This window comes from Podarcis erhardii (genome assembly GCF_964252035.2).
Source record: "Podarcis erhardii genome assembly, chromosome: 14".
Classification (NCBI taxonomy): Eukaryota; Metazoa; Chordata; class Lepidosauria; order Squamata; family Lacertidae; genus Podarcis; species Podarcis erhardii.
This window is the reverse complement of record NC_138503.1, coordinates 38,288,064-38,300,084: the sequence shown is the minus strand read 5'-3', so window position 1 is coordinate 38,300,084 and position 12,021 is coordinate 38,288,064. Positions and strand designations below refer to the sequence as shown.

General features: G+C 40.7%; 1 protein-coding gene across 4 annotated transcripts in view; it reads right to left on the bottom strand.

Annotated features, from left to right (window-relative positions):
• The window catches only part of TBC1D24 (TBC1 domain family member 24), a 28,633-nt gene that overhangs the window by 9,488 nt on the left and 7,124 nt on the right, over positions 1-12,021 (bottom strand). For 3 of the 4 annotated variants that reach the window (XM_081839805.1, XM_081839803.1, XM_081839804.1), the window contains exons 2-3: positions 3,711-4,745; positions 1,116-1,133 (exon numbers count right to left, since the gene is read on the bottom strand). In XM_081839805.1, the coding sequence (XP_081695931.1) occupies positions 1,116-1,133; positions 3,711-4,669 (977 nt within the window). In that variant the 5' untranslated portion in view covers positions 4,670-4,745. The remainder of the gene's footprint in view (positions 1-1,115; positions 1,134-3,710; positions 4,746-12,021) is intronic. The other variant, XM_081839806.1, reaches the window with a different exon arrangement.

Below are 12,021 nucleotides of genomic sequence, written 5' to 3'. Positions count from 1 at the left end.
AAGGAGGCTTGACATGTCCCAGAGCAATATGGGCCTAGGAACTTTTCCATCATTTATTTTGAAAGACTCTCTGGAAAAAGGAGAAGGCAAATGAAGGATAGTGTCATGAAATAATAAAAGCAGCAAACAGACAAAAGAAGTGCTGATATATATATATATATATATATATATATATATATATATATATATATATTGTGTGTGTGTGCGCGCGCGCGCATGCGCAGGCACGCATGCACATATGTGAGAGACCGATTGACCAGCATATGTATGAACCAGCAGGGCAGAGGTGGTCAGAAGCAAGGAGATGGAACAAAATACAAGGAACATGTAAATGTATAGGCACTATATGGAGGGACTTTACACCCACCACATGTACTTGTCTGAATGGCAGGGAGGAGGATGACCACCCTCAGACATATAAGGGGCAACATACAACCCTGTCAGTAAGAGTAAGGTATTTTATGCCTATAACGCTATCTGAAGAATTGCAGCCAATATACCCTTACCATAGTTAAGTGGAATTTAGATACCAGATCATCTGAACACCTCCCTAGGCACAAAACTATCTTGGGCTGTACTACTGGGGCAGGCATCCCCAAACTTGGCCCTCCAGGTGTTTTGGGACTACAATTCCCATCATCCCTGACCACTGGTCCTGCTAGCTAGGGATTATGGGCGTTATAGTCCCAAAACATCTGGAGGGCCAAGTTTGGGGATGCCTGTACTACAGTTATTAACAATCTTTATCTAGTCACACAAAGCAACTTCATGTTTAACATTCTGCCTATCACTATATGGCTCAGAAGTTCTTTTAACAACAAAAGACTAGTAGCCCCTACAGTATGTTAGAATAGGCTTGTGTTTCACCAGTGAAATCCTCACGAAAGTGCAGAGAAATAAGGCTAGACTAGAATGCAGACCTTGTACAGCATACTTGACAGCAGGACTGTTGAAAGCTCTGGAAAGACATTTGTGAATTGCAACCCCCACCATCTGATACTGCAGTAAGTACTGGCATAACCAGCCAAGCATAAGCCGCGATAACAGCCATTAGGAAGTCAAGCCAAGGCAGAAGAGAAAAGCAAAGCGTGGAGTATTCAAATCTTGAAACCTACCTTTTTGGGGATGCAATGCTGCAAAGAGGAGGGGTGCAGCAGACAGGGAAATGACAGTACGAGACAAAAGAGAGAGAGAAATCAAGAAAAGTTCAGTAAATTAGAGCCTAGAGAAAAACTCAAGAGTAAGATTTGAAGTCAAATGAACGAGATTAAAGAACAGATGGACACCTAACCATTGTATCACAGTTCTTCCTCCTCAATTCTCTTATCACATTTATCTTTCTATACAATGTCTCTTCACCTAACTGCTTATGACTTCTGCACTTGCCCTTCAACCTTCCCTTCTACTCTCACTCCTTATACGCGACTGCGCTCTGTTGCTGAGGTTTTCCTGTTTCGCACAATGCAGAAACTGGGTCTTTAGTGCTGTGGTACTTACCCTTTGACTTGATTTGATCTGATCTGGATTATTTAATTTCCATACCGCTTAATGTATTAAAAATATATCTAAGTGGTGTACAAAAAATGAAGCAACAACAGACAACTTAAACAAAATATTACAAAAATACAGAGTTAACATAAAAATGGAATCCCCTTGGAAAATTGGACAGGTGCAGATTACATAATTTTAAAAACCAAACCATTTGCATGTGTGATATGCTAAGAAATTATTTGTGAGGATGTTAACTGAGCTCCTTTAAGCTTTACATTTTGGGTCACACAACCAGAACACATTTCCCCCAATCAAGTTTCTGTGATTACAGAATACTAGCTGTTCTTCAGCTTATACAAAAGCACAACGTTCTCATGCCTGTCAGCCACTGGTCTTGTGCTATTTCTACTAACGATAAATGGAATATTTAGAACACTGACCCAAATCTCTGAAATGTCAATGCTTCTGACAAGAATATAGAAACTTTAAGGCTTTCACAAACACTTGTCAGCTGAATAAGCCCCAGCGGAACATCTTAAAGGGCTCTTTCATCAAAGATGACTCGTGCACTTAACTCTGCCCAGTTTTAGTACTTTTAGCTGTAGCCCTTTCCCCCATTTCTCTTAAGTTTGTCTTTATAGATTGTAAGCCAGTGTTCAAAATTAACTGGGCGCCCGGCACTTTTTGCTACTGGCGCAGGTCCATGATGCAGCCTTTCCACAGGCCACCCAAATGCAACTCACAGATCAGTTTAAAACCTCTGCCTTAGTTCATAGTTAATACCAGTTCCATTTCCACTGTGTGTTTCTCTTTCTTGCATATTGGACAAGTGAATTTCTGTAAGAGCAATCTACAGTCAAGCAATGTAGTTGAGGTCACAGAATGGTAGAATCACAGAATTGTAGTGTTGGAAGGGACCTGAGGGTCATCTAGTCCAACCCCCTGGGATAAATAGCCTTTCTTTGTGGTGATACCATCTGAAGAAGTATCTGAAGAAGTGTGCATGCACACAAAAGCTCATACCAATAACAAACTTGGTCTCTAAGGTGCTACTGGAAGGAATCTTTTTATTTTGTTTTGACTTCAGCAGACCAACACGGCTACCTACCTGTAACACAAATATATGTCGTAAAATCATTTTAACTTTTAATGAAAAGTAGCCTTAGGAGGCTATTGAAGACCAGCAGAAGGGAACGGGATGTGTTACCCTTTTCTCTCTAGCTGTTTTATGTTCAAAATCATCCATCTCAGCTACTATATAAACATCTGGAACCATGTGGGAAAGAAAGCAGAAGGCAATTTTGAGCAAACAGCAAGTAAAAGAGGCGGCAGGAGAGGAATGATAAGGCAACTTCCAACTTCCTGCGCTCAAAATTCCAACCTCCTAAGGCTTTTTTATTGAAAATCAGAAACAATTGTGTTTTGCTGCATCCAGCATGCCTTCTGTAGGTCTGATTCTGAAACAGAAGTTAAGCATCTCTCACAAAACCTAACAACTCTGGGTACCTTTGCCTTTACTTGTCTTCTGAGCCTCTATTCATTATAAAAATGCACCTCACCTTTCCATTATCTTTAAGATGCTCAAGGCAGCTTCCAACATTTTAAAAGAAAGCCATCACAATTTCATCAACAACAAAAATAAATTTAAAGAGGGGAAAAGTAACTTGCAACTGAGCACGTCAAAAATATATTGAAAGAAGAATGCCTTTTATCAAAATGTTGGAATGCCACAGGAGGAGGAGTACAAAACAAGCACACAATTATACCCTGACAGGAGTTCTATCATCTAGGTGGGGCATCGGAAAAGGCTTTCTCCTACTTCTCCCATTAGTAGTTGAGGCTTTGCAAATGCAGAGAAGACCCTCTTCAGATGAAGAGGGGCAAGTTCATATGGGAAGTCACAGTCTCTTAGATTATTTTAAGGCATAATCTATTTAGAGTTTTAAAAAACATGACTAGTGCTTTGAATTAAGCATTGAAAGAGCTCCACCACTATGGTCCTTGTGAAAAATTAAAGTTCTTTAAAAGCCCAATCATCAGAAGCTGAAAAAGCAAACATACGCATGTAATTATTCGGTTATGCTGGTACAGTCTCTATACTTTTCCACTGAGCACCCACATTATTCTGCTTTTGCAACCATATCCACTTCCCATGTAAGTCAAGAGTATTACTAGAGGAGAGGGAAAGCCTCTCTGGAGTATGTATGAATCCCTTTTACCTCTTCTGTTTGACGGTTATGCCTTTCTGCTGTAGAGCCTTCTCATTGGCCATCTGCAAAAGCTGGATCTCCTTCCGTGAAAAGAGCCGAATCGCAAAAGCTTTCTCTAGCAGTTTCTCAGGAGACACTGACTTTGCAATATCCCTAACGAAAGCTCGGATGTCCTGCTGAACGTTGTCTGACTCCATAGTCTGCCCAACCCTGACTTTATGAAAGAATTTGAGAAGAGCTAGTGCAACACGGTATAGAACCTTGTAGCCCTCTACCAAGAATACATCAAAGACCCGTGCAACATAAATCAGAGGCAGCTCTCCAAAAAGCCACCGTTGCCAGTCTGAATATACTTCTAGCACATCCTTGGAAACTGCTACCATCAGCTTGTGGGCCGCCTGACAGTATTTGTTAACCAGATCGCCAAAAGTCATGCAAGACGACTCAAAAGCCAAGAACGTCTGATCAATGAAGTGCTTGGAGGAATCGTTGCAGGCAAGGATGCGGCAGACCTTCTCAAAGCACTCTGCTTCATCCTTACTGTAATGGAGGAGAAGTGCTACTACTGAAGGCAGAGCTGGGCAGAATGATATGTCCGGGAACTGGCTTGCAATGCATGAAATTATCTTCCTGACTGCCACAATGCCTTCTGCATTCAGGCAGTAAGTGGGAACAAGGCTGTTGTCCACAAATTCTGGAAGCGGAAGACTGCCGCTGTTACGTTTGCCAGCAATTTTCACCACAATGTCCCGGTAGACGTGGGCATCTGGAGTCACTGTGCGGCAAGGGATATCATTAATCAGTTTGTGGTACACTTTGGCTCTTAAAGAGTGGTTTTTGGCCCAATATCCCTGGCGAGCCAGTTGCTTCAGGTCCTGAAATTCTGTGCTGGTCAGTTCCTTTGCATCCTGGTCCTGGATTGTAGAATCCATTTTATCCCAGTCTATAAAGCGGCTATATTCACCCATAGCTATTAGGATAGTCTTCGCAGAATGACATAAAAACAAGTATCTTATCTGACCCTTGAAGCACTTTCACTTTTTCCTGGAAAAGAACAAAGCACACAACAGGTTACGGCTACTTTCGTGTCAAGAACACAAGTTGTTCCTAGCTTGTCCTGCTATTGGCAGTGGAGTGCAAGTTCCAGACTGCCTGCAAAGGGGCTTCACTCAGGTAATTAATGGCTTATTACTTTTAAACTAATGTATTTCCCTCCTCAGTGGGTTAACCTTTTCTATCTGTGCAATACACTGTTCTGTGGCTGAAAACTGTAGTAAGCTGAGCTGAAGAATGCAGTGGTACCTCTGGTGAAGAATTTAATTCGTTTCGGAGGTCCGTTCTTAACCTGAAACTGTTCTTAATCTGAGGTACCACTTTAGTTAATGGGGCCTCCTGCTGCCTCGTGATTTCTGTTCTCATCCTGAAGTAAAGTTCTTAACCCGAGGTACTACTTCCGGGTTAGCAGAGTCTGTAACCTGAAGCATTTGTAACCTGAGGTACCACTGCCTCAAACGTTCCTTTCCAGCACATCTTATTTATATGGTACCAGAAAGCAGGGAGGTGAGGGAAAATTATACAGGACATCAGAAAATAAAGATGCAAATGTTACTGCCATTATCAGAACCCTCTGTCTTTTGAGGAAGGATTTGCCACAGGAGACTACATTATCAAGCTTTTTGGGAAATGCAATGGCTTCGTGAGCATACTAGGTCATAGGCAGGAAAGGATTTTACTAGCTGTAGCCAAATAAAAACAGGAATCCTGTAGTACCTTAAAGCCTAATTAATTAATGCCATAATAAATTAGTCTTTCAAGTGCCACAGGACTCTGGTTCTTTTTGCTGTAACGAACAGGGCTAATCCTCTGGAAGATACAGCCTAAAAAGTCAGGTTAACATAGGCTTTTTACAAAACTTGGAAGAGCAGGAGTCCAACAACAAAGTTAGGGATGTACGTTCACCATGCACATAGTTAGTCTGTCTGTAGAATGGCAATAAATTGTTTAGTCCCAAAGTTTAAGCAGCAGCTTTCCAATAGAAAAGCAGATTTGCTTTTGTAAGCAGAGCTTTGGAAATTCAGTATTGGCTGTTGCATTAAGTGCTATGACAGACTTAATAAAAGACAAGTTAAGTGGTCCTCCATCACTTAAAAACCAGATAACTAAGAAATTAAGTGTGTATCAATATGTTTTCTATAACAGGTTACACTAATGCATGAAATACTGGCTCATGTGCCAAGAGTGGGTGTTGTCTCACTTCTGTTAAAATTCTGAACCTTTGCCTACTCTAAGGAAAACATGCTTATAAATACTGCGTATAAATAGGCATGGCAATGAGGGCAAGTCCTTGTCCAGATAAATCAAGATCTTGGTTGAATATTAATCTGGATATCTGAGATTCCACATTAGTCTCAAAATTAGTATGGTGTCAGATCAAATGATATAGCCAATGTTAGTCCTACTCACAAGTAGACCGATTAAAATTTATGACCTAACTCAGGCACATTCATTTCAATTATTCTACTCTGATTCTACTCTACATCTCAATTATTCTACTTTAGGAAGCCCTATGCAGATATGGTTTGAAACTATTATCAGGCACGTGCAGAGAATCAGAACTGCATCACACATTACATGCAACACTCTATGGGTATACATAGAATATCACGTGTAGATTCTATATCAGGGATAGCTAATCTGTTGCCTTGCTGGACTACAACACCCCTATTACTGGTCATGCTGGCCAAGGCTGGTGGTATTTGAATTCCAACTTCTAGAGGGCCACTGGTTAGCCACCTTTATAATACACGGTTAAAGGGTTACTAGTGGGAACAGTTGCAGCATATTCTTCTGTTTAGAATTCCAGCTGGCCATGCCCTTTTCCAGAACACTCCATTCTATTCCTCCCCCCCCAAATAGCCCACCAGTATTTTTCAAAAATATCTCCTCACCCCTTAAATATTTTTCCTTTTAAAAAAAATACTTCTACAAATCCAATCCTTGCCAGAGTTGGTGCTATTTTGGCTATGCAAGGATCCACACACAGAAGATAAATTTACTACAGTGGTACCTCGGGTTATGTACTTAATTCATTCCAGAGGTCCGTTCTTAACCTGCAACTGTTCTTAACCTAAAGCACCACTTTAGCTAATGGGGCCTCCTCCTGCTGCCGTGCTGCCGGAGCACAATTTCTGTTCTCATCCTGAAGCAAAGTTCTTAACCTGAAGCACTATTTCTGGGTTATCAGAGTCTGTAACCTGAAGCGTATGTAACTCGAGGTACCACTGTATTAGTATACAGTTGCAATCAAAATTTCCTCTTTGGTAGAATTCCTTTTTCTCCTGCTTCAGCATCAACAGATCAACCTGCTTGTACATTCCAGTTAAGTATACAGTACAGGGTTTACAGCAGAGTGCATAGGTGAGAATCACAGCTGTTGCCCTCAAACATTTATTTTTATCAGGATTGAAAATAGCAGCCACCTTAAAGACAATTCATTTATGGAATGAGCTTCTGTACCTTTTGAAATCTCAGTGTCTGTGCTCTGCAAAATATATTCGTTTTTAAAGATGCACAAAGAGTTTGACCAAAAAGCAGAACTGAGAAAAACAAAAGTAAAAACCCTGCAAACAAGAGACAGTTTGGATTTAATGGCAGAAGCCAGTTTCCAGCACTGCTGGTTCCCAACAGGTTCACTGTTTGCTCAGACAGTGTCTCTGTTCTTTTTAAAAAGGGGCTGGGATTAGGAGGCAGAATGGGAAATAATTAGTATTTTAGTCCACTGTTATGGATTAACCAACAGGGATTAAGTGTTCCTGGTAAGGTTGTCTTGAGTCACATCCCTGATTTGGTCAGATTGCCAACTGCAGACTGATGCCTCTTTAGTAGCAACTCTTCACAATATTTTTTGCAGAACTGTGAACCCCACAGCCCCTCTTCCAAAAAAAAGCAAAAAACTATTTTCTATGAAGAAATCCAGGTGCTGTAACTCGATTAAATAATGCAACAACACTGGTGATTGTTTCATGTAAATTAATCTTGTTAGTCACAGGGAGGCACAAAGAACTATGATGCTCTGGTCTCTATCAGCCGTCAGATCTGAATGGATGGGAATCTGATCCTCTTCAACTGGCCTGTCTATACAGCTTAGCTGAGCCACTTCTTTTATTAGTCTCAGAAAATCCTCTTCCTCTCGGCTTTTGAGACTGCCTTAGTCACAGCACTACTTTCTGGTCTACCGCTGCAACACTAAGGGCTAGAAATTTGCTGAGAAAGAAGTTGAGATTATTTTGTTGGATGAAACCAAGGCCCAGCTAACCAACATTGTGTTTTTTGTAGAAGTCTAATGTAAGCTTCCCAGAGAGATCTAAACAGCCCTGCTTCTACACAGCAATATTTGAGCTCTGTACATAGAAGTATCATTTAGCTATTAAAGTGAGTAGCTGTAGACTTAAACCCAGATTCGATCATGGCAGAATGGTCTGATAAAAAGCCAGGATATGCACAAGCTTTTGAGCAACCTGCACACAAACCCTTTGCTCTCACTTGACTCTTCCTGCTAATGTAAACAGACCAGGAAGGCTCAGTCCATCTTGCCTATTGTGTACAACCCAGGGACTATGGTTAATAGTTTCCAACTGAGTCAGGAAATAGAGGCCAATCGTGGTTTTTAAAGTAGCAAGCGACAGAAGAAGGGAAGAGGTGAAACCTTGATTTGTGCTCTTACCTGTAGCCTAGTCACTTGCCTGCTAACTTATTATCTCTGTCAATCAAGTTTTTATAAAAAGTCAGATCCTTAATTCATTTTGGGTCATATACACCTCATGTAGGTGCGTATATATGGCTAATAACTTTTGTGGATTTATTTGGAAGGGCAACATACCTTCTTTGGTTCGATTAAGAAGAGCAGACCATTTGGCATTCCCCCAGAGCGCTCAATCAGAACTGTGTTGACATTTTATACAGTGAAGTATTTGCAACTTAGAGAAAGCAGGTATCTTTTATCAGCACAAATATACTGTATAAGTGGAAAAGGTTAACAGCCCTTCTTCCTTAATTTCTGTATTAACTCTAACATTTCTTACCATTAATGCTACAAGGACACATATGGACACATTCACAAATATGGGACCAGATCCACAATATCACACAGATGCCTAAATCTTTGAAGTAATGCAATAAGCAGAATGAGTGTAATGGCACCTCACTTTATTCAAACAGACCATTTCCAAGGGCTCCATTCTTGTTTATATCAGCTCTTCCAGATTTCTAAACAAACAAACAAACACACACACACACACTTTTGGATGGTCAGCACTTGTTCAGCGATTATTTTTGTCAGTCTTGAATTGAGCAAGGGATGTTACTAGTGGACAAGGTAAGGTTTTTAAGTATCAGTTTCATGGTATTTACACTGATGCCATTCCTTATGGGTATTGCTGTATTTAGAAGAGGGACCATTCTACTAGGGAAAGGCTACTATGGGGCCAGGAAGACCAAGTTCCAAATGAGTGTCATAAACTTTTTTTGTGGGGGGTAAAGGAAAGCTCCAAGGGATTTGCAAAGCTTCAGTTTTCTTTAAACAGACATGCAGAAGTCCAGACAAGTGCAGCAACAGGAAACATCAGATTTACTGAACAATAAGACATGCATTATTGGCAACAGAAACAATTCTCTCACCTCAGGAAATGTCTACCCCAGTTCATCTATGAGAGTTAATGAAATACTGTTTCTGTAGTGGAATTGTCCAACACTGATGCACTGAGTTCAATGGATTGCCTTAATGAGGTTAAATGTAGTTCGATTATCTCCCTGTGAATTGCCTCAGGCTTTGTATACATCAGCATCAGCTTCTCTCACCACTTAAACTGGGACTACAGGAATGTAGATCAGAGTAACTCATGCTAACCTAACCAGTGTTTCAGGTGACAATTGCTTCCTGATCCATTTTCCCTTTGAATCTATATACAGTGGTGCCTTGGTTCTCAAACGCCTTGGTTCCCAAACACCTGGAAGTGTTCTGGTTTTTGAATGTTTTCTGGAAGCCGAACATCTGATGTGGCTGTCGGCTATTGTTTCAGGGGCGCCTGCACTAATCAGAAGCTGTGCCTTGGGTTTTCGAACATTTCGGAAGTGAAGCGGACTTTCGGAATGGATTAAGTTTGGTGTTTTTGCTATTTATTTTGTGTTTTTGAGGCTTTTTTGGTTCCTTTGTTTTTGTGACTGTGTGAAACCCAGTTCAGCTACTGATTGATTGATTGCTTGATTGTGTGATTGCGGAAATGGATAAAAGCCCCCCATCCAAACAATGACTATCAGAGCAGGTGAGAAAATATATTAATTTTAATTTTTATCATCTACAATATTGTCTTATTTATTTTACAGTTCAGTACATTGATTACTGGTATTGCTTTCATTTTATGGATCAATGGTCTCATTAGATAGTAAAATTCATTTTAAATTGCTGTTTTAGGGGTTGTTTTTAAAAGTCTGGAACGGATAAATCTGTTCTGCATTACTTTCTATGGGAAAGTGCACCTTGGTTTTGGAATGGACTTCCGGAACGGATTAAGTTTGAGAACCAAGGTACCACTGTATAACTGGTTCACACAACAAGACGATGTGACCGTGTAGGCTGCTGGAGAGGGCCTCATAGTCCCTTTGTTCCTCTGTGGTCCTTTTTGCTGCTGTATCATACTAAGACAAGCCAATGTGTCATCCAGATTGGGACTTGTGGTTACATTTTCTGCTCACTAATAATGAGTTGTTGCAAAGAACAAACCTTGGCTGAAACTCATGCTTAGTGGGGAGAATGCTTACTCAGGAGTCCTGGTTTGGATGCAGTGTTCAAAACTTGCATTGTTCTAGGCGCATTTTGCAACAGAGAATTTCATTAGTGCAAGCAGGTTTTGAGCTCTGGGCGCAGTACTGCACCTAAGATTTTAGATTAAAAAGGAAAGGAGGACTTTTTTCTGCTTCCCCACTTCCAGCTACTCTCTGAAGACTGGAGAAGAGACCCTCTTAAGACTATTACGGGGGTTGGCAGGGGAGGGACTAGACCATGTGAAAAATGAGCATAATATTTCAGCTGCAGTTCATTCATTTTCAGTTTTGTATTCTTGTTATAAAAAAGTGCGCCTAGACATTCCATTGTTGTGCCCATAACCTAGGTTCAAGGTGCCATTTAGCTCCTAGCTTTCATATCTCAGTTTCTAACACTATTTGGATGACACACTAAGCCAAACCTTGGCTTAGCTTGGCGTGGCAGCAAGAAAAACCAAGGAAGAGCAAAGGTTGTGTGAGGTCCTCTCTGGGAGCCAGCATGTTCACATGGTCTTGCTAAGCCAACAAGTGTGTTGTGTGAATCAGGCCAGAGTGTTATTGCAAGGAGAAAGGCAACTGAAGCACTTTCTTTGATAACAATAACATATAAATGACTCCAACAATTACAACTTCATTTTTGAAAAAGCCCAAATACCAGCATTTCTAGATCAAATACAATCCAGAGCATAGATCACAACATAGTGAGGGACAATCATCCAAGCACAGTAGCTACTTGTGCTGCCTCCTCCACTTAGGGATTATTTCTGAAGACAGGTGAAATAGCATTTTTCTGTTGTGGGTATGAGAATTAGAGGTAGGGTAGGGAGCACACATGCCCATTGTGGACTATCAGAACTCAAGTGTCTTCCTCCATTCTGAGAGAACTCAGCTGCCCTGGAAATCAGACCCTAGGAGCAACCTGAAATCCCAACTGAAAACCACGTTACTACTAAATGTAGTAAAATATAAAGCAAAATTGTGTGACTGGCAGATGTGGCATGCCACATCTAACTCCTCACTCTGCCTTCTATGAAGAGTTCATGAATCAAGTCTTGTAACCACACAGCTAACTCAAGAGCAGCAAATAGAGTGGTGTTAAAAACCCGCATTAAGATTCTTCAACTCTTTGTAATGAATGTTAGAGATTACTACATGCATTTAATTACAGCTGGCTGTGCAAAACCACCAGGAGCTAAATAGTTCTCCAGAGACCCAGACAAATAATTGGTATTGAGAAAAGAGAACGTTTTGTGACTAAGGGATAGATGGAATGGCATTTCCAAAAACCACTCAGCATTGCTTGAGCAGCACAGATGTGATATAAATACCACCCAATCATAAGCAGAAGTGCTGTTAAGAAACAGAAGGATTCAAACATCAGCAGTTTCTTTGGCTTCCTGATGAACCCTGTGTTAAGCTTACATATCCAAATGCAACAAAAATGGCATAATAGTCACAATAGCCTTGGAACACAAGACCATCTTTGATATGTCAGCAACCA